The sequence below is a fragment of the Cervus elaphus genome, chromosome 17, assembly GCF_910594005.1.
Source record: "Cervus elaphus chromosome 17, mCerEla1.1, whole genome shotgun sequence".
NCBI classification, from domain to species: domain Eukaryota; kingdom Metazoa; phylum Chordata; class Mammalia; order Artiodactyla; family Cervidae; genus Cervus; species Cervus elaphus.
In genome coordinates, this window is record NC_057831.1 from 54,848,443 (window position 1) to 54,872,530 (window position 24,088).

General features: G+C 37.5%; 1 protein-coding gene across 1 annotated transcript in view; it reads left to right on the top strand.

Moving 5' to 3' along the window:
- DTHD1 (death domain containing 1) overlaps window positions 1-24,088 on the top strand; it is a 76,961-nt gene that overhangs the window by 21,144 nt on the left and 31,729 nt on the right. The window contains exons 6-8 of the mRNA XM_043871241.1: window positions 5,342-5,506; window positions 7,414-7,703; window positions 17,097-17,341. Coding sequence (XP_043727176.1) covers window positions 5,342-5,506; window positions 7,414-7,703; window positions 17,097-17,341 — 700 coding nt within the window. The remainder of the gene's footprint in view (window positions 1-5,341; window positions 5,507-7,413; window positions 7,704-17,096; window positions 17,342-24,088) is intronic.

A 24,088-nucleotide genomic window follows, 5' to 3' on the forward strand; every position in this document is an offset into this window, starting at 1 on the left:
AGCCACAAACTGGGAGAAAATATTTGCAAAAGGTACATCTGATAAAGGACTGTTATCCAAAATTTGTAAATAAGTCCTAAAACCCAACAATAAGAAAACAAATACCTGATTCAAAAATAGGCCAAAAACTTTAATAGATACCTCACCAAAGACAATGTACAGTTGGCAAATAAGAATTTGAAAAGATGATCCATATCATACGTCATAAGTGAGATTCAAAGATATCACTACATACCTATTGGAATGACCAAAATCCAGGCCATTGACAACTTCAAATGCTGGTGAAGATGGGGCAAAACAGGAATTCTCATTTGTTGCTTGTGGGAACGCAAAACGGTACACTTTAGAAGATAGTTTGTTGATTTCTTACAAAACTAAATATAATTCCACCATACGATCCAGCAATAGCAGTCCTTGGTATTTCCCCCAAAGGAGTTAAAAATGTATGCACACAGATGTTATAGCAGCTTTATTCTTATCTATCAAAACTTGGTAGCAAGCAAGATGTTCTTCAGCAGGTGAATGAATAAATAACACCCACACAATAGAATATTATTCAGCACCAAAAATAAATGAGCTAACAAGCCACAGAAAGACATGGAAGCACCTTAAAGGCATACTGCTAAGTGGAAGAAGCCAATCTGAAAAGGCTACCTACTGTTTGATACACATTGTATGGCATTCTGGAAATAGCAAAACCATGAAGACAGTAAAAATATTATGGTTATAGGAATTTGGCATTGGAGATAGATGAACAGGCACAGTACAGAGAATTTTTAGGTTGGTCAAAATACTCTGTAATGATGGATATGTGTCGATACGTATTTGTCCAAATCAATTGAAGTGTTAGTCACTCAGTCGTGTCCCATTCTTTTGATCTCATGGACTGTAGCCCACCAGGCTCCTCTGTCCATGAAATTCTCCAGGCAAAAATAATGGAGTGGGTTGCCATTTTCATTTCTAGGGTTCCTGTAGGAGAAATTAGAATTGGATGCCTCAAGTCTAAGGGAGACTCCTGGGCATGTTCACTGTCAGAACATTCCTCTCCTTTGAAGCACTTAGGGCTTCCCTGATAGCTTAGCTGGTAAAGAATTAGCTTGTAATTCAGGAGACCCTGGTTCAATTCTTCAGTTGAGAAGGTCTGCTGGAGAAGGGATAGGCTATCCACTCCAATATTTTTGGGCTTCCTTGGTGGCTCAGCTGGTAAAGAACCCGCCTGTGATGTGGGAGACCGAGGTTCGATCCCTGGGTTGGGAAGATCCGCTGGAGAAGGAAAAGGTTACTCACTCCAGTATTCTGGCCTGGAGAATTTCATGGACTGTATAGTCTACGGGGTCACAAAGAGTCGGACAGACTGAACGACTTTCACTTTCACTTTCTAACTGCCAGATTGTTTAATTGTGAACCATTCAGTGCAACACAGAGAGTGAACCCTAATGAAATTATGGACTTTGGGTGGCTACGCTATGCCAATGCAAGTTCATCAATTATCGTAAACATACCCCTCTGGTGGGGAATGGGGAATGAGGATAAATGGAAGAAGTTATGCACTTGTGGGAGTAGGTGATATATGGGAAATCTCTGTACCTTTCTCTCCTTTTTACTGTGAATCTAAAACTGCACAAAAAATATAGTCTAATAAACAAGAAAAGAAATTATCCTTGAAAAGTCCCCTGTATTGTCTATTTGCAGAGACAAAATATTGAGGTACTTTGGAACAGATCTTTTTTATCTTGGGGAAGAGTCTTTAATTGTGTGGCACTAAGGCATGTGTCTGGGAATTATGCTATCAGTACACTGTAAGACTTGAAAAAGGTGGCCTAGGGTGGACATGTGCTGGTTTGTGTATCCTTCTATTTTATTTTTAAGTAATTATACCAGAAATTCTAGAAATTGTCTTTTCCATCCATGTGGAGTTCATAGAAGTTTCCATTTCTTCAGTGTTCAGTATAATTGAATATTTGACCCCAAATGGGCCAAACATAATTCCCTCAATGCCTGGAATTTTGGACATGGAAAGAGTCTTGAACTCAAGAAACAGCAAAGTCAACTGTTCTTGAATAAACAAATTGATTTAATAAAGGTTGATTATGTTTTATGGAACTATTAGTATATAAAAACCTCATCTTCTGTGGAGTCTGATCAAGGGCTATTCACTGCCAGGTAATATCACCTGTCAAAGTTTGCTAAAGGTATGTATAAAACAAAGAGTTTAATTGCAGAGTTGTTAAGAACATCTGGGATAAATAAAGATGCCATCAAATTATTTAATTTCAATACAAGTTGTGTCTATTATCATATTAAAGACTAAATTTTAAGTGATTGATGTACTAACTAACCTAATTGTGGCAATAATTGTCAATATATACAAGTATCAAATCATCACATTGTACATGTCAAACTCACATAAAGTTATATGTATATTATATCTCAATGGAAAAAAAATAGTCTAAATTTGATCTTAATATCATTAAGGACTTTTTAAATTTTAAGTGAAAGAAAAACAAACTCAAAGTGCTTAAGAAACAGGGAATCCTTTAGTCCATGTAAATTACAAATCTAGGGATACTTTTATTTTAATATTTCACTTGAGCCATAAAGAATAATATTAAAATATTATTTTTATGTATTTCTTCCCTTTCTGCCTTTCTCTGTGCCGGTTCCATTCTTTGGCATATTCCTCATGCTGGCAATATTTCCACATCTCCAAAACTCCAAGTTCAGTAGAAAAGAAGAATCTTCCTTTCCCCATGACTGTACGTAAAAGTCCTGGGTCTTATTCTTTCTCCAAATCTGTCACAAACTCATCCCTAAACAGATCACTGAAACCAAAAGGAAGATGTGCTATCCAAGGTAGGCTCACCCAGTTTATGACATGATAACAAAACCCTGATTCACTGAAGACAGGCTGCCTCTTGGCCGTCTCTCTCCCAGACTTAAGCTGAAGGGCACTCATTGTTTTGTTGCTGTCATGATAGCAGAAAGAAGAGCTTCAGATACACTCACACTAGCAGTTTAATTCTTATCCTGAAAATGACAAAATGACATTTCTCAATATTCATTAACCAGAACTGGTCACATAGCCCCACTCAACCATAGGTGACAAGGAAGTACAAGTCTATCATGTGCTCAGAATGTGCAGAAATCGGGTGTTTTGGCAAATAGCACTGATGAATGCCAAATGTACTATATGGCTCAAATCAAACACCCATCTAGACCTGGGGGTAGGGTCAACCCCACCACAGTTGATAACATGTAGATTTTCACAGAAAACTTAGGCTATTAGCAGGGGAAAAGTAGTTTTTTATCAGAAAGAATGAATATTACACATAATTAAGTCAATTTATAGTAAATGACCAAAATTCTGGATTCAGTATGAGTATATCTTCCTGTGTTAATAGATCATTAACTTCCAAGTGTTTAAAATTTACATTTGTGGTTATAAGCCAAGAGCTAAAAACATATTTTCCCCTATCCTCTTGATTTTAATCTGGGTTGATCAACATAGTCTAAATTTTTAAGGGTAGACATTTTAAACATAGTTCAGTTCCTCATTTATGGTTCATAAAATAGCTCAACCTGTGAAACTAAAGTGGTTTTAAACACATAACTAATTCTATTCACAAATGAAGATGTGCGATTCACATTTACATCTTCATTCTTTTTTTGTTTTCTTTTCTTCTTTCTTTTTTTTTGTTTTAACTCTTTTGGCCCCATAGTACAGCATGTGGGATCTTAGTTTCCTGACCAGGGATCAAACCCACATCCCTTGCCATGGAAGCGAGGAGTCTTAACCACTAGACCTACAGGGAAGTCCGTGTCTTCATTCCTTTAATTTTTTAAATGTAGTTTCACCTGTTTATTTTTGGCTGTGCTGGGTCCTTGTTGCTGGTAGGCTATTTATCTAGTTGTGGTTAGCTGGAGCTACTCTCTAGTTGGGGTGTGCAGGCTTCTCTTGCTGCGGGACACAGGCTCTAGGGCACACGGGCTTCAGCAGTTGCTGCAAGTAGGTTCAGTAGTTGCGGCTCCTGGGCTCTAGGGTACAGGCTCAATAATTGCGGCCCTTGGATTTAGTTGCTCCACTGTGTATAGTATCTTCCCAGATCTCCTGCATTGGCAGGTAGCTTCTTTACCACTGAGCCACCAGGGAAGCCTCCCTGTCTTCATTCTAAAGTACCTAGCTAGAGTTGTTCTATCCTCTTATAGGATGCAGCATCATTAGATCAGGTTTTGGTTTTCTTTTTCCAGCAAGATATTCAGTATCAAGGAATTTTCTTTCTTTAACTGTGAGGAATGGGTATCTATTTCAGCAAATTTAAGGAAAGAAGAACTTGTTGTATGGCTTCAATAGTTAATCTCTGCTTTCTCCATCTCTAAGCCTACACTACTTGATCTTGTTTTTTTGTTTATTGGTTTTCCTTTTCTCTCTTCATATCTGCTCTGGCGTTTCTTTCTTAATAATTTCTCTGCTTACTCATTTTCATAGCCCAGGGCACTATAACCAAAGGGCAAAAAGTTATTATACAATCTCTGGGCCTCTTTATTAGTTAGATTTCAAAGACAGGAATCAAATTGGCTGGGTGTTGGAAATTGATCCACTGTTAGTGAAATCAGCTCTGGTTGGGGGAAAGTATCACACAATACATACAACTGCCTCTTTTAAGGCTCTAAGGTGGGGCAGGTTAGCAAGAAGGAGAACTGTAAAAGAAAGCTAATTGGCCACGCCTGCTGTAGGAATTAGGATGAGAATATCAATACCATTTATGCTTATACAATTTTATCTGCTTTACAAACTGTTCCTCATTTAATCCTACAAGGTTGATAGTATTATTACACTCATATTGCAGATGAGAAGACTGAGATATAGGGAGGTCAAGGCAGAGCCATCCAGAATTTGGAAGTAGGTAGCATTGCTCCAGAACTTATGGTTGCTATATCATGAGTCTCGGCTATCCTAAAGTATCGGTTTATGTCAGTGAGTTTACTGTCTTGGGATATTCCCTTAACTCTTTCGCTAGGAGCAAAATGCTTCCCATTCTCCAAAGCTCACCTTGAATATTAGCATTGCCACTTCGCAAGCTCTCCTTCTGCTGTTAAACCGTCTCATACATTCTCTCCATTACTACACAGGTCACCTTGCCCTGTGATTAATACTGTGAGCTTCTGTTGAGTGAGGGCAAAGTATTTCTTACCTTTGTGCTCCTGGTGCATGGTGTAGCGACTGGCACACAGCATGTACTTAAAGAACTGTGACTGGATTGTCCACTTAATAAAAGAATGAATTAAATGTGATTTATGCTACACAAATCTTACAAAGTTCTCTCCCGCTACCGTAATATAGGACAAAAAGCACTTCCATAAGAAAACCCAGGAACAACGCTTGCGAATCTTTGAAATTATTGGGATTCAGAAGCCGGGAGAGTGGTTGGTTTGTGCTTGATGATGTGGTGTTGAGATCTGTGCAGAGTGGCTTGGTATCATTTGAATTGTGCGAACATCTAGAGAGGTAATGCCATAGTAAACAATAAATGTTGATGATATTCTATTCTGATGGCTTGTAATTGATGTTTATAGAAGTAGAATTGTAGGATTCGTTTTTTTTTTATTTCTCAGATATAAATATGAATAGTCCTTTAGGGTGTGTTTAAAATGCAAACTAGATCTGACATGAATACACGATCTGTAATTTCATTCATGATAGTTTAATAAGTGCTGTTGGAAACCACTCTTAGATTAGATTTATTTATACAGCTTTCTTCTAACTCCAAAATAGTTCTAAAATAGTGCCTTCATTTCTGAAATTCCATGGAGATAGTAATTAACTGTTCTTATTATGCTCATCTCCTATGTATGTATTAACTGAATTTGTTATTTCTGTGTCCTCATTTTGCTTTCTCATTTCCATGTTTTCCAGACAGCTCATTACAATGAGTTTGAGACATTTTAAGGTTCATGAGAAGTAGACACTCATAAAGAGAGGGCTATACATGTCCAAGGACAGCCTTTATCTCACAAAGGAAGAGCTTACATCTATAACTGTTGTGGGTCAGTTTCCCTATAAAGAGTCTAAAATGAGAAGGCAGGTGATGATTGAGAGAAGGCTCCCAGGGCACTCCTGTCGAGGAATGAGAAAAGCAGATAGGGACAAGGGAAGAAATGGGAGAAACTATGGCTTAAGTGGAGGTTTCCCCTCAGCCTGACACCTCAGGAGAGCCCTGATGTGAGTACCAAGGAGGCTGGCTTTACATTCTTGCATCAGTTAGTCTTTGTGGATGTGGGGCTGTGCTGGGGGAGAGGGTCTTGTAGGTCAATTTCTGGAGAACAGCTGGGTGATGGTGGTCCTGCCCACGGGGAGGGGTTAGCTTGCTAGGCTCCCATAATGAAGTATCACAAACTGGGTGGCCTAACCTACAGAAATATATTGTCTTACATTTCTGGAAGCTGGAAGTCCAAAATCAAGGTGTTAGCAAGGTTTATTCCTTCTAAGGACTGTGGAGATCTGTCCCAGGCTTTTATCCTTGGCCTATATATGGTTCATTTCCTGTTCACACAGCATTCTCTTTGTATGCGTACTTACATCCAGATTTCTCATTTTTAATTTTTCACTCGAACAATGGGCTTCCCTGGTATCTCAGTGGTAAAGAATCTGCCTGCCAATGCAGGAGACATAGGTTCGTTCCCGGGGTCAAGAAAATCCCCTGGAGAAGGAAATGGCAACCCACTCCAGTGTTCTTGCCTGGGAAACCACAAGAACGGAGGAACTTGTCAGATTAACGTACATGGGGTCGCAAAAGAATCAGACATGACCTCACAACTAAAACAACAACAATGCTCTAATGACCTCACACTGATCTGATTACCTCTGTTAAGAACATACCTCCAAATATGGTCACATTCTGAGGTACTGGGGATTTGGCCTCCAATGCAGCAGGTGGGTGGAGGTGACACAATTCAGCCCATTCAGGGTGCACCGTAACAACCCTTACCACACAGTGATGAGATGAATATTTCAGTCCCCACTGAATATGATGTATATTTTTATCCTATTGATAATAAATGGGTTATCTTGATTACCTTTCTCTTTTTGAAGTAGTACTCTCTGGTAATGCTAGGTAAAATGTAATTTAAAATATGCTGCCATAGGTAGAACTAAGCTGAAACTAGATGATTTCTTTGTTTATGGGCATCTGTTTTAGATTTAGCTTGATTTAAGCTGGCTTCCTGACTGCCAAGAGTTTCATTCAAGTCATTCATTCAAATTCCTTCCATTAATGAATTTAATCAGTCTCTAGAATGCTTGATGTTTAAAGGAGGTTTGGTTTATAATGGCTTTTTGGAGGTGTTATTAGTTATTTGTGACATTTTTGAGACTGGTCGTCTTCCCTCAGGTCACTCCTCTCTACTTGCACGCAGGTTTATCGTGCTTCACTCTTCTTCCACTGTGGACAAGAGCCATTTGGTCTCCTTTGTGAAGTCTTTGGAGGAAGCCATGTTCAGCACCACTGCCTGTGTTATACTTTATCACCGGAAAGACAACCCACATAGAATTGTCATTTTAGCAGTGCCTTCTAAAGATTTATACCAGGTGCTTGGGAACTTGCGCTCAGAAGCTTCCAGTGGTCCTCCAGAGCCATCTCGCCATTTCCAAGTGAAAGAAGGAGAATTGCTTCTTTTACGATTTACTGGAAATATATTTGCTTCAAGTAAGTATCATGAAATTATTTTGTATATACTGGGGGCTATCAGCCATGTGCTTCAGATGGAGTTCACTAAATGTGCTTCACTAAAGAGTCTTCAAAGGACTAAGGGAAGGCTTTGGAAAAGTAGGAAAAAGAAAAGGATTTATTTACATCTTTCTTTCCAGTCTGTTTCTCCTCTTTTTAGGGCATACATGTTCCCTTATGGGCCTACTCTAAGTGACACTCTTTTGGAAATAGTCTTCTCTCCATAATTGCTCTAGCTGAGACTATGCTCAGATCATCTTTCCAACACAAATTTAGTGCTGGTGTTAGTTGTTAGAAAGCAAGTTGCTGTCTAAATATTCCTTTGCTTCTACTATCAGCCATGTGAAACAAAATGCATCTCCATACGGTAACAATAGTGATCTTTTAAAAATATAAATCATACTTTATTACTCCCCAAGTTAAAACTTTATAATTACCTCCTATTCTACTTCAAACAATATCAAAACTCTTTATGTTGTCCTACAAAGAATCTGATCTGGGGTCAGTATACTTCCAAGAGATGTGTAGATAGAAATACGTTTCAGTATAACTGCCTTATTTATAATTCTATTTCTTTTATTTTATATACCTAAAAGACTACACTGAGGAGTCAGTAAGTTTCACCACAGTCAAAAAGGGTTCAAAAGTTGCTATGAACCTCAAATCCAGATGACACACCCCTGCTTACCTCTTATCTTTACATTTATCCAGTGATCTTTTGTTTCTATTCTGAATCTTACCACAACCTGAAATTATTTATTTGTTCTTATACTTTTCATGCCTACACTTATGTTCTTGACCAGAATGTAGATTCCATGAGGGCAGTGACTGTGTCTTTCTTGCTATGCATCCCTGAGACCAGAATAGTGCCTGGCACTTCAAGGGCTTTCAATAAATACATAGTGAATGAATGAACATATGCCAAGGAAGACAAGGTGAATGACTATGAGAGGCGACGGAGAGGTGGGAGAAGTAAGGACGTGACTGAGGCAGAAAAGCTAAAAAGAGAGAAAGAAAAGGAAGCAGAAAGAACACGGAAAGAAAACAGCTGTGTGAGTGAAGAGAAGACCAGACCTTCGGGGGTGCTGCCATCACAGGCATTTGTTTTCATGAAAAAGACTCCTTCCCTTTCTAACTCCCTTCCTTCAGGTAGAGTAAGATCTAACTGTGTGCATGTAAAGGAGCAGCTGTGGGGGGAAATTCAGGAATGGGTTTTGTGGGGATTTCTCCTCTAGGAGTCCCATTATAGACTTGACTTAAAGTAATATTCCCTGTTTATTTATAAATTAATATAGATCCCATTGATTTTTAAGTGGTTTCTGTTTTCTAATTTTGAAAATTACTCCAAGCTCCACTGGCTCTTTGCTCTTTGTTGTTTCCAAAACGATGTGGCTTAAAGCTTCAGCTGACCCTTTTTGGTGTCTCAGAAAATAAGTGAGATTCAAAGTGTCCCAGTTTGAAGTATCTCTTCCACTGTTACAGACATTGTCTCAGCCATCTGAGGCAGCTGTCGGGACCTAGGGAGTAAGTGACACAGTGTCAGAAAAAGGGGAAGGGAAAGGAGAGGAGGACAGGAAGGAAGGGTGAAAGACATCCCTTCCTACTTGGCTTCCAGAGAAGAAACCACCCTGGGACAAGCTCTGTAAGTGGAAGTGTCTCACCCAAACTAATGATGCAAAAGACTTCCTGTAATACTTGGGACGGCAGCTGTGTTTACCTCCTGCCCTAAACAGGGGAGAGTTACTGTGATTCTCAAAGGCAGTGGGGACGTGTACCGTCATCTATAAGGGGGAGTGAGGAGCATATGCTAAAATAAAAGTGCCTGGAGACAGCCAGTGTATTCACAGTTCCTCAACATAGGAATGGAAAACTCCTCTTCACTCAGGGAAAATGCACCAGGCAGGATGCCAGGATCCTTCCTGTTTTGCCTTTTTTAGAGACGTTTATTCAGACCTGGAGCTTCACTGGATTTTCTCTATCCATCTTTCTAGTGTATCACATATAAGCCCCCAGTACTATCTAAGGGGAGCAAGACCCTCAGTAAAGAACTGATACCTCTGTTTGATTCCGTTTGTTGTACGGCAGAAAGTAACATGACGTCTTAAATTATGCTCCAATAAAAATTTAAAAAAAACAACAACCAGAATTGATACCTCATCCTTTCATCAGGGCCTGTGGTAGCCTCTGTGAATCTCAAATACAAACAGCCAGAGGTTGTCTGCCTGGAGGGTCCATCTCTCGACCTATCCCCACTGGCTTCTGCACTTATCTCCTACTATATTTTCATATCTCATTTATAATGATCATGTTCAGAGAAGCCTTTCCTGATTATGTCAGTTCGTATTTTACATTTTCAGATTTTTATGTAACTCTCATTGGAAATGGCCATAGATTTAATCTTCTATTTATTTTTTTTAATTGCTTGATCAACATCAGTGTCTCTGATGATCAGTCCTCCCCAAGAGAGGACTGTCTCTTTTATTAGTGAGAACTATTCAATTCCCAGCACCTATAATGGTACCTAAAAGCTATAAGAAGTATTTCTTCAAAGAATGAAGATAAAACCTTGGGGATAAACTCAACATTAGAGTACTGTGTGATTAAAAGTATTTAAAACTTTAATAAATTTAGATGGCTTCTCTCTGAGAAATATAAAAATTTCTAAATTCATTACATAGTTGGACACTCAGTCATGTCTGATTCCATGGACTTTGTGACCCCATGGACTATATAGTCCATGGAATTCTCCAGGCCAGAATACTGGACTGGGTGGTCATTCCCTTCTCCAGGGGATCTTCCCAACCCAGGGATTGAACCCAGGTCGATCCCAGGTGGGTCAAACCCAGGTCGACCCACCTGCATTGCAGGTGATTCTTTTACCATCTGAGCCACCAGGGAAGCCCAAGAATACTGGAGTGGGATCTTCCCAGCAGATACTTTCCAGGAATCAAACCGGGGTCTCCTACATTGCAGGCAGATTCTTTACCAACTGAGCTATCAGTTGGAGCTACCAGGGAAGCCCTCTAAATTCATTACATGGAATATAGATGATTCTTTTGATTGAGGATCTTGCTACGTGGAGATTATTTCTACTTCTAAGAGAAAATCAGACATATAGGTGTTGCTTTTTACATTGGCCTTTGGCATTCCTGTGGACACAGCTAGAATCTGCTTTCTTTCTCTAGGTTACAGCTGTTGATATAGCACTTAAGCTTTCTAGTGTATCACATTTAAGCCCCCAGTGCTCATAAAATTCATAAAATGCTGGGAAAGGGGCAGAGAGAATTCTACATAATGATGCCTTAGCACAACTCACTCATAACACTAAGTAATGTCCTAAAGAGGTTTGTGTGTGTCCAAGTTTCCCCAAACACCCTTTGGCCTAGAGAAGTAGTTTTCCCAGACACAAGTGTTAGAGTGTTAAAATGGCCATCCTTTTATTCATTTAACAAAGATTCCTTTCCTTTATTACATTGTATTTTACTGCAGAGAGACATAGAAGAAGCAAATAAGTAAATACAATGTGCAGCTTAATGAGATGGAAGTTTCCTTAAAGAAAAATAAAGCAGGGAAGGAACACAGAAATTCTCAGAGAGAGTGGCAGATTTGTAATTTTAAGTAGACTCATCCGAGAAGATCTTTTTGAGAAAGTACCATTTTAGCAGAGACTCAAAGATGAGAGAACAAGCCATAATCCTATCCCAGAACAGTCTGTCCTAGGCAGAGCAAGAAGGCTGAGATGGCTGGATGAGAGGGAGGGAGAGGAGACTTGGAAGAGATGAAGTGGATACTGTTCCTGCCTTGAAGAACTTTTCCTTTTATTCTAAGTGAAATGGGGACCTCCAAAGGATTTTCAACAAGGTTGTCACACAATCTGGGTCAGATATTATTTGTGTTGAAATTAGATGATGTAAGGCAAGTTAGCAGCGGGGAAACCAATTAATAAGCCATTGCAATGAACCAAGCAAAGAATGCTGGAGGTTTAGAGGCAAAGATATTGGAAATCATGTCTGGTATATTTGCCATAGACTTCTTTGCTGTGAGCATTTTTGCTGAATAACTTATTGACCATAAGGCAATTTTGCCATAAAAGATATAGTGACAAAAAATAAAAAAGGGATGTTTAAAAGCAAATTTTAAAAGCTAGTGGAGGTGATGGAATTCCAGCTGAGCTATTTCAAATCCTAAAAGACAATGCTGTTAAAGTGCTGCACATAATATATCAGCAAATTTGGAAAACTCAGCAGTGGCCACAGGACTGGAAAAGGTCAGTTTTCATTCCAATCCCAAAAAAGGGCAATACCAAAAAATGTTCAAATGACCATACAATGGTCCTCATTTCACATGCTAACAAGGTAATTCTCAAAATCTTCTAAGCTAGACTTCAGCAGTACGTGAACCAAGAACTTCCAGATGAACAAACTGGATTTAGAAAAGGCAGAAGAATCAGAGATCAAATTGCCAACATGTGTTGGATCATAGAAAAAGCAAGAAATTCCAGAAAAAATATGCTTCATTGACTATGTTAAAGCCTTTGATTGTATGGATCACAACAAATTGTGGGAAATTCTCAACCAGACCACCTTGCTTGCCTCCTGAGAAACCTGTATGCAGGTCAAGAAACAACAGTTAGAACTGGACAGGGAACAATGGACTGGTTCCAAATTGGGAAAGAAGTACATCAAGGCTGTATATTGTCACCCTGCTTTTTTAACTTATATGCAGAGTACATCATGTGAAATGCTGGGCTGGATGAATCACAAGAAGGAATCAAGATTGCTGGGAGAAAAATCAACAAACTTATACATGCAGATGATACCACTCAAAGGCAGAGAACAAAGAGGAACTAAAGAACTTCTCGATGAAAGTGAAAGAGAGTGAAAAGGCTGGCTTAAAATTCAACATTCAAAAAACAAAGATTGTGGAATCTAGTCCCATCACTTCATGGCAAATAGGATACAGTGGCGACAGTGACAGACTTTATTTTCCTGGACTCCAAAACCACCGCAGATAGTGACTGCAGTCATGAAGTTAAAAGACACTTTCTCCTTGGAAGGAAAGCTATGACAAACCTCGTAAGCAAGTTAAAAAGCAGAGACATCATTTTGCTGACAAAAGTTCCACAGTCAAAGCTATGGTTTTTCTAGTACTCATGTATGGATGGGAGACTTGGATCATAAAGAAGGCTGAGTGCCAAAGAATTGATGCTTCCAATCTGTGGCGTTGGAGAAGACTCTTGAAATTCTCTTGTACAGCAAGGAGATCAAACCAGTTGATCCTAAGGAAATCAATTCTGAATATTCATTGGAAGGACTGATGCTAAACCTGAAGATCGCATGTGGCCACCTGATGGGAAGGGCCGACTCACTGGAAAAGACCCTGATCCTGGGAAAGACTGAGAGCAGGAGAAGGGTGTGACAGAAGATGAGACGGTTGGATGGCATCATTGACACAATGGGCTTGGGTTTGAGAAAATTCTGGGAGATGGTGAAGGACAGGGAAACCTGGCATGCTGCAGTCCATTGGGTTGCAAAGAGTCAGACATGACTTAGTGATTGAACAGCAACAAACACACCTAATGAATCATGAGAAATGAATAACAAAATTATACAGACTTTATTGTGAAATATAAAATATCTAGATACAATTAAAATGTGTGTAGATTCATGCCAATGCCACACAGATAACTTATTTCATGAGTTGTACCTAAGCTCTTGTCTCTAAGTATTTTGTTCATTGTTTTTTATATATTTTTACTTGTTTATTTATTTGGCATTGTTTTTCTTAATCACTAAAACTTCATCCATCACTGAGAGAGGTATCAGTTTCCAAATACTGGGATGCATATTTGTAACTGAGCTTTGTGGTACATTGCAAAAATCTTCTACACTGTCTGTCCTTGGCTTAGTATCACATGTCCATTGATACATGTTCCAAAGTTCTATGGGAAAAGTGAAAGTGAAAGTCACTCAGTCATGTTTGACTCTTTGCGACCCCACGCATTATACAGTCCATGGTATTCTCTAGGCCAGAATACTGGAGTGGGTAGCCTTTCCCTTCTCCAGGGGATCTTCCCAACCCAGGCCTCCCACATTTCAGGCAGATTCTTTACCAGATAAGCCACAAGGGAATATGTGTTCAACTCTGGGTCTGTCAGGCCTGTGGTCTCAGCCTCTTTCTACCCCAATGTAGAGTTTCAAAAAAAAAAAACAACAGCAACAATTCATGGGGTAAATCATTGTCATCTGTCATTGTTTTTTGGTTGTATATGTCAAATGAGCCTATTAACCAGGTATTTTATCTCTTACAGCAAAATTGCCTTGTGGCCTGATCACTAAATCTGTGATATTACATGTGCTGTGCTATGCTTAGTCACTCCGTCGTGTCCGACTCTTCATGACCCCTTAGACTGTAGCCCATCAAACCCAGGGATTGAACCCAGGTCTCCTGCATTGCAGGTGGACTCTTTACCATCTGACCCACCAGGGAAGCCCAAGAATACCGGAGTGGGTAGCCTATCCCTTCTCCAGGGGAACTTCCCCACCCAGGAATTGAACCAGGCTCTCCTCATTGTAGGTGGATACGTTACCAGCTGAGCTACCAGGGAAGCCCCATGGTCTGAGAGTTACATGGCAAAAATGTTTGTGGGAAAAGGCTCTGAGAAAGATGTCTGTAGCAAATATGCTTACAGTGAAAGTTCCTGTAACTAGTAGAGATGTGTTAGGACACAGAAATATCCCAAGCCAGTGGTTTTCATGAGTCTTCTGGTTCTGTGTCCCTAGCCTATTACTTCCCTGTCTTACCTTTCTAAGCAAAAGCACATATTTCTACCTTTGTACTTCCTATGTTTTCAATGAAAAATACTCCAAAGCCCACTATTGAGAAAATATATTGCTATAAGAAATATCTAGTAACTCACAAAATATAAATAAATCCTGTTCTTTCTATGACAAATTTTTACTATATAGTTACTATCCTACTATTCCTACTAGGAACTGTATACATAATATGCACAGGGAGAAAGGTTCTCAAAATGTCAACTAATGATTGCTTTTATAATTTTGGTATGTAATGAATGACTTTTGGTTTTACTTCTCTAAATATGACAGAGTGGGAGAAAAAAATAAAATAGTGCAATTTTTTGTGCTACTTATCCTCTTTTGGTTCTGTTTTTTTTTTTTTTAAACTGTGACAAAGGGTCTTCCAAATATAGTGTAGTATATCTTAGTGACAGTGAAATTCCAACTTTAAAAAGCTACATAATGTTTTCTATATAGAACAATAAGGTAATGTTATTTATTACTAGTACATGCTCAATAATTTTATCCTTATTTCATATGTAAATGTGATTCTTAGAGATTTACATTTTAGATCTTTAGTTTTTTTAATTAACTGGCAATAAAAGGTCTGTAAGTTTTAGGTCAAAATAGAAATGTGACTATTTCTCATCCTCAATCTTTATACAATGTATGTATGTATATTATTCCTTATGAGTAATTGTGTACCTGGCAGGGAGCACCATTCATGAGATGGAAGGAGAAATTTAGTAAATTATATTCTACTGGGACAAAAGTAGCAACATTTTTCTTGCTAGTACTCTAGAGGGATGGAAGTAGGAGTTTGTTAGGTGCTCCCCCAGTGATCCAGAAATTCTAATTTATTATTTTCAAGATGGCATTTCAGTGACTCCAAATAATTTTCCTCCCCCACCCCCCCATTTTTTTTTTTTTTTTTTAACCAGAGTGATTCTTTTAAGGCAAATCTGTCTGGTCATGCTTATCTTAGAATGTCTTAGGAATCTGTTTTGTTCAAGGAGCCAGGTTGCCTCTAAAACATAGACTTGTTCAAAGGAACATACTGCTATCCCTTCCATAACCTGGAGTTATTCTAACTCTAGATTTACTGTGCTTTAGAAAGCCACCAACATGACCTCTAGCAGTCACAACAATGAGAAAAGTATTGATGTCACCTGCATCTCTCAAAGAACTCTTATTTCATTGGGAAGATTGGAAGTTTCCCGCCAGAGAGATAGCGAGGTAGATCGAGATAGGTAGATAGAGAGAGAGATCTCTGAGTAGTCAGCTTTGAGGCGTCTCAGAACAGCAGGAAGTTGCTGCTGATATAAAAGCTTCATATTGACATTTAAGAAACTTAAGTGGGTTGTTTTTGTCATAAATACAAATTCAAAACAATGTAAGAATCCCATCTGCTTCTTCTCATTTGCTGTCTTGCTCTTGTTTACTGAGCTCCTATTATGTGCCAAATCCTTTGCTAATCATTCTGTCCACACGTTATCTCATTTCATTCCCAGAACAATCCTAGGAGGTACATTTTATTTCTCTTGTTTTAAAGGTAAGGAAGTGAAGGTTCCAAGAAGTTCAGATGTGAAAGAACTGGGTAAATATTACCATGTAAATAAATACTAGAAGCTGAACTTGGATCTAGACCTTTATGTCAGAAACATAACTGCGACTTTATAGCTTACTTTTAAATTTGTGAAGGGTAATGCACGCCTGCCTTAGGGAATGTGACAGAGTCTGTTTTACTATTGCAATGAGAAGGTGAAATAGCCTGACAGTCATGGTAAAACCCCCATGAGCGAAATGTTATGTTCACTAAAGTTCCATTATTTTCAGTGGATCGTTGAGAAGACTTTTACATCCTTGTATGGGGGGATTCACCAGGTTTAAATAGAAATTTCAGTAACTATTAAATCTAGAGACTATTACATTTGAAAGTTCCAGAATAGCACTGTATTTCTGCCATGGTGAATATCTGTTATATCTGTACTCTCCAATAAGGTAGCTATAGACAGATGTGGCTATTGAACATTTGAAAGGTGGCTAGAATGCCTAAGGAATTTTTAATCTTAGTTTCAACTCTAATTTTAAAAGCTACATGTTGCTACCATATAGGAGAATTTATTTCTAGAATGTGTATTGTGAGGTCATGATAGTGTGCAATGTGATATGGATAGTTAAATGAAAGGAAAAAATGTCATTGTTAAGAAGTGAAAATAATTTTCTAAGTAGAGAAAGAGCTAAATATTTCCAGTGGTTTCTCGTAGCAAAATGTAACAGAAAGTGAAAATCAGATCAATGATGATGCCCACAAATGCATAAAAAAAAGAAAAGAACCAAAGATACAAGATCTAGAAGCAGCCAGAGAGAACGTAGCTCAAGTATTGATGAGAATCTTTTAGCGATTTACACAACCTCAGTCTAGTGCCGCTTGGCTAGGTTATGTTTTGACAAGAAGTATTTACACACAACAGATACATCTAAAAAATGAATGATTATTTGAATTTTTAAAAAATTAAGTTAGAAATGTGGTATGTGTTAATAGTAACAAATGCATTTTACTTTTATTTAGGCAATGGGAAGGATTATGGGAAAGACTACAAGCTTATTTTTCATTTACAAAGGAAACCTAGACTGGAACTCCAAATCAAAGAAGTGGATGAATTTGGAAACTATAGCTGCCCTCATTATAAGGGTGCCATTGTAGTTTATAAAGTACCTAAAGAAAAGGTAGTCCACGACTGGGATGACTCTCTTATATTTAATGAAAACAATTATCAGTTGCCAATTTGCAAATTAGCATTGAGATTACCAAAGGTGAGTGATTTTACCTTCCTAATTCCTATATTTTGTTAATTTCCTGTAATTCTCCACAAATTCAATATTGCAGACATATGGATGCTTATGGTTAAAAGGAAAGCTAGGAATAATGGTGACAAGGAAGGAGTGAGTAGCTCCAATTTAAGAGTAATAGAATACATATTAGGATATAAAGATCTTTCATATCATCATTATTCTAGGAACAATTCAAGTTGGTTTGATCCTGACAGGATGTTGTTAATGACTATTGAAAAATGTCATTCATTTTCTATAAGTGCATCTGATTAACTAGAAAAATCAATTATAAAAACATTGAAAACATTTGGAATACAACACTTTTAGAAATATCATGTGGTGAGCAGAAAAACTTTTGAAATACATTCAGTGAGACTTGCCAAATCCTGAACATTTAAGACTTAATTACTCTTTCATTTCTGATTTTACTTGAGTTCTTTTTTTCTTGGTGAGTCTAGTTAAAGTTTTTTCAATTTAATTTATCTTTTCAAAGAACTATTTTTAGTTTCATTGATCTATTATACTGTCTTTTCAGACTCTATTTCATTTATTTGCACTCTGAAAAAAGGAAAGGTATTAATCACTCAGTTGTGTCCAACTCTCTGGGATCCCATGGACTGGAGCCTGCCAGGCTCTTCTGTCCATGGAATTCTCCAGGCAACAGTAGCGTAATGGGTAACCATTCCCTTCAGGGGATTGTACCAACCCAAGAACTGAACCTGGGTCTCCTGCATTGCAGGCAGATTCTTTACCATCTGAGCCACCAGGGAAGCCCCTATTTCCATTCTAATCTTTATTATTTCATTTCTTCTGTTAACTTTGGGCTTTTTTGCTCTAATTTTTCTAGTTTTTTTAGGTATAAAACTAGATTGTTTATTTGTGATTTTTCTTGTTTCTGAAGTAAGCCTGTATTATCATGAACTTTCTTAGAACTACTTTAGCATAGATTTTGGTGTTTGCATTTCTGTTTTCATTTGCCTATGCATTTTGTGCTTGTGTCTTTGAATTTCTAATAGCTCATTGATTATTCAGTAGCATATTGTTCGATCTCCACAAATCTGGTGATTTTGTTTTTTCTTATGATTGATATTTAGTTTCATGACATTGTCGTTTGGAGAAGAAGCTTGACAGGATTTCAGTTACCTTAAATTTATGGAGACTTGTTTTATGACCTAAGTGTATGGGAATGGCCCAGGTACACTTGAGAAAAATGTGTATTCTGCTGCTTTAGATGGAATGTTTCTTTTTTCTTTCTCTATATAGGTATATCTAATCTATTAGGCTCATTTGGTTTAATGTGTTGTTTAAAATTGATGTTTGCTTATTATTTTTCTGTATGGATGATCTATCCATTGATGTAAGTGTAATATTAAAGCAGGACTTCCCTGGTAGTCCAGTGGCTAAGACTTCAAGCTCCCAAGTATTGCTGTCAATTTCTCCCTTTAGGTCAGCCCTAATATTTGCTTTCTTTATTCTAGTGCTCCTCTACTGGGTGCATATATATTTATAAATGTAACATCTAAAGAAGAAGTTACAATTGACCCCATAAAAATAAAAATCATAAGAAACTACTCTAAACAATTATAGACCAGCAAACTAGGCAACCTACAAGAAGTGGATAAATTTCTAGAAACAAACTATCTTCTAAGACTTAGTCATGGATAAATATACAGAATAGAAGATACTTAATCATAAAGAAAATCTGAATAGATTGATTTCTTTTAAGGATATTGAAATAGTGATAAAAAAAATCTCTCAACAAACAAAAATCTAGGACCAGAAAGCATTAGGGGTGAATTCTCCCCAAAATTTAAAAGAATATTTAATACTATCCTTCAAACTCTTCCAAAATGTTGAAAACGAGGGAATGCTCCTAAACTAATTTCATGACATAAACATTACCCTGATATCAAAACCAAATGAAGGTACCACCAAAAAAGAGAAAAGTACAGGCTAGTATCCTTAATAAATGTAAATGTAAAAATCCTCATCAAAATATTAGCACATTGAATCCAACAGACTCATATAGCAGGATCAAGTGGGATTTATTCTAGGAATTCAAGAATAGTTCAACATCTGAAAATCAATCAATGTGTTATACCACATTAACAAAATAAATGATAAGAATCATATCATCTCAATAGAAGCAGAGAAAGAATTTGACAGAATTCAACATCCATTTATGAAAAAATATCAACAAAATTGGTATAGAGAAAAGGTACCTCCACATAATAAATGCAATACATGACAAATCTACAGCAAACACCACACTAAATGGTGAAAAACTGAAAGCATTTACACTAAGATGAGGAACAAAACGTTTTACCAAAGAAGATATGCAGATGGTTGATACTCATATGAAAAGATGTTCAAGATCACTAGTTATTAGGGAAATGAGGTTCAGCACTGCAAAGAGATATACCTCAAGTCTCTCATATAGAATGATTATTGTCAAAAAGACAAGAAATAACAAATGTTAAAGAGGATGTGGAAAAAAGGGAACATTTGTACACTTTGGGGTTGGTGGGAATGTAAATTGATGGAAATCTAAATTGGTCTAGCCACTGTGAAAATCAGCATGAAGATACTTCAAAAATTAAGAAAAAAAAAATTAAGAAAAAAATTACTATATGATTCACTTCTGGCTATTTATTCAAAGTATACAAAAATATTCATTTGAAAAGATATATGTACCCTATCCTCATTTCAGTATTATTTACAATAGCCAAGATATGGATACAACCTAAGTGTCCATCAATAGATGAATGGAAAAGGAAGATCTGGTATATATATATACAATGGAATACTACTCAGTGATTAAAAGAATGAAATATTCCATGTGCAATGACATGGCGGGACTTTACAGTACTTAGTTACATTATTAACTAAGTAATATAAGTTAGACAAAAGAAAGACAAATACCATATGATTTTACTCATATGTGGAGTCTAAGAAACAACAACAAAAAATTATTAAACAAACCAAAACAAAAATAAATTCATAGTTACAGATAACAGATTGGTGATTACCAATCAGAGGGGAGGGGGTTTTGGGGAATGAGCAAGTGGTTGAAAAACGTCAATTGTATGGTGATGATTGAGAACTAGATTTTTGGTTTTGTGCACTTTGCAGCGTATACAAATATCACATGGTAATACACACCTGAATCATAAATAATGTAACATAGAAACTTTACTTCAATTAAAAGAAAGAGTCAATTACTTTTGTCTAAAATTCTTATTTGTAATGGGAAAGTAGGGTTGAATTGTTCCCCTCAACTTGTGAAGCAAAAAGTGAATGATGTTATTGCTATACATACTATTTCTTTTAGTGATTCAGGACTTGTGCTTAACTATATTCTAATGAGAAATGGAAAATGTTTCACTCCAGAGGAAGAACAAATTTTTTGTCCTTTAAAGAAAGTTGAATAGTTTTTCCTACTTTTATGGTGTTATATTTTTACTTGTGTCATGAATAGCAGAAACATGTTTTCTATGGGATAAGAGTTTGTATTTATTTTAAATAAATTAGTAATTATTTTGATAAATATTAATTGAAATTCTGAAATAGAAAATGTGCTAAGCTAGGCACTGTGATAAATACTGAGCTATATAGGATAATACAAGCCCTAAAACTCCATTGTCCTGAATGGTAGCCACTATCCACATGTTTCTACGGAGCACTTGGCTCCATAGAAATATGGCTAGTCCAAGCTGAGATGTACCATAAATGTCAAATACACACTGGACTTCAAAGACCTAGTACAAAAATAGAAAATATTTCATTAATTTGTTTATAATGATTTCATTGTAAATGATAATCTCTTGGATATGGAGTTAAAAATGTATCACTAAAACTCATCTCACCCGATTAAAAAATTTTAACTAGAATATTTTAAAGTATATTTCTATAGGATATCATTGCTTTAAATTATTTACAATCTAGCAGAGTATGCAAAACATGAACAAAATTGCTTTATAAGATTGTGAATAATTAGATGAATGGTATAAACAGTGTACTAATAGTTATACAGGGGAGGGAAATTGTTTTTCTGGAAGTTAAACTCAAGAAAAATGTCAAGGTGGTTGGGGCAATTTATCTGAGCTTTATAAGTATGTAGAAATTTGGCCACTGGAAATGAAGAAAACCTATGTTAGGCTGAGGAAATGGAATGAATTTGACTGGGGATAGTAGGCATAGTTTAGCAGGAATTCAGAATTCATATAATAGCTATTACAATAATTTATAAAGTGCCAAAGATCTTTCAAGTGTTTTCCATTCATTGCATCATTAAATTCTCATAAAAATCACATGAGGCATTATCATTTTATAGGAAACAGGCACAGAAATTTTAGGCAAGTTGTCTATGGACTCAAGACTAATAAGTGTCAGAGTGGGATTCTGACCCAGAAAGTCTGCTTCACACATGGGCAACCCCACAGCGCTATTGCCTCTTGAGCAGGTAACACAAGGATTTTTATTCAAGGATGCGGGATGGATTTTAGGACACTCAGGTTCTCCCTGGAAGTTGTAAGACAATTTCATGGATACCATGCTTTAGAGGTGACAGGACATGGATTCTGGTCATTGGCACGGAAAAGAGCCATTTGCAGGGGCCCAGAGACATTAACTCTACTTGCTGGTTTCAGAGAGAGAGGTCCTGAGCTTCTTAAGAGGCCTGAGTAAGGTGGCTGACTGTAGCAAACCACTGATAGTTAAAATGACATTTTAAGAAAGGTATAGCTAGAGAGGTGTATATTCACCATCAGTTTTTCCTCTGTGCATTTTCATTTCCATTTCGGGTTCTTGCCCTTGCTTCTCCTTGTGTTTGGGGGGTCTCTTCCCTCCGATAGTCATGTCAGTTCAGTCGTTCAGTCGTGTCTGACTCTTTGCAGCCCCATAGACTGCAGTACGCCAGGCTTTCCTGTCCATCACCAACTCCTGGAGCTGACTCAAACTCATGTCCATCGAGTTGGTGGTGCCATCCAACTGTCTCATCCTCTGTTGTCCCATTTTCCTCCCACCTTCAATCTTGCCCAGCATCAGAATATTTTCCAATGAGTCAGTATGTCGCATCAGGTGGCCAAATTATTGGACGTTCAGCTTCAACATCAGTCCTTCCAATGAATACTCAAAGGACTGATTTCCTTTAGGATTGACTGGCTGGATCTCCTTGCAGGAACTCTCAAGAGTCTTCGCCAACACCACAGTTCAAAAGAATCAATTCTTCAGCGCTCATCTTTCTTTATAGTCTAACTCTCACACCCATACACGACTATTGGAAAAACCATAGCTTTGAGTAGACGGACCTTGGTTGGCAAAGTAGTGTCTCTGTTTTTTGATATGTTGTCTACGTTGGTTATAGCTTTTCTTCCAAGGAGCAAGCATCTTTTAATTTCATGGCTGCAGTCACCATCTGCAGTGATTTTGGAGCCCCCGAAAATAAAGTCTCTCACTATTTCAATAATTTCCCCATCTATTTGCCATGAAGTGATGGGACCAGATGCCATGATCTTAGTTTTCTGAATGTTGAGCTTTAAGTCAACTTTTTCACTCTCCTCTTTCACTTTCATCAAGAGGCTCTTTATTTCTTCTTCACTTTCTGCCATAACGGTGGTGTCATCTGCATATCTGAGGTTACTGATATTTCTCCTGGCAAACTTGATTCCAGCTTATGCTTCATCCAGCCTAGCATTTCTCCTGATGTACTCTGCATATAAGTTAAATAAGCAGGGTGACAATATACAGCCTTGATGTACTCCTTTCCCGATTTGGAACCAGTCTGTTGTTCCATCTAAGGTTTTAACTGTTGCTTCTTGACTTGCATACAGATTTCTAAGGGGGCAGGTAAGGTAATCTGGTATAGCTGATTCTTATTATTTAGGTCTTAGCTCAGATATCACCTCCTTGTCTATATTCCTCCATCTCCTTATCTCAAGGTGCTCTTTGATTACTGAACCTTTTAAAACTTACTTCATAATACTTATCATTAATTGAAATTATTAGATTGATTGATTTATTATTAGATTTATTTATTTATTTCTACTTGCAATTGCCTCTTGAGAGAGCAAGGTCCGTGTTCTGGCTCTAGCATTAGTGATTAGAAAAATGCCTGTTATACCATAGGCACTCTAACTATTTGTGACTGGTTGAATGAGGGGAAGTCTACCGAGTTCCTTAGCTTCTATAAAAGTTTAGGAATTACTGACTTAATGGAACACTTGAGTACTCACCTATCAGTGATTTATAGGCTGTGTTCAAATACTTGACAGGTAGGCCAAGGAGTTGATTTGGTTCAATATTGAGGATTTGAGAGCAGAGAAAGGATGCATCAGGGATGCACTCTAGATAGTTTGATTTAGCACTTTACTTCCTAAGATCATGATGTTGTTCTAAGGCTAGGGGGTAACAAAGAGGCAGACAAGTGAGGGAGGCTGTTGGGATTCTCTGACAGGATGTGGCTAGAGTTTCACTGCAGTGATGACAGAAAATGGAAAGAAAGGCTCTTATGTGAGAGAGGACAACTTGAGGTACAAAATGTGACCCAAATTCAGCTTTCAGGTTGCAGTGATTTCTCTGTAGCCCAACTTCGTGAATTAATTAGTCAAATTAGCCAAGCTAGAAAATTAAGAGCTTTACATAGGATTTTTCTCAACGAAAGTCTGTTTAGAGATTGTCCAAATCTTTTCCATGAACTCTTCCTTCGCTTTGATCCTAGAACAACTTCTC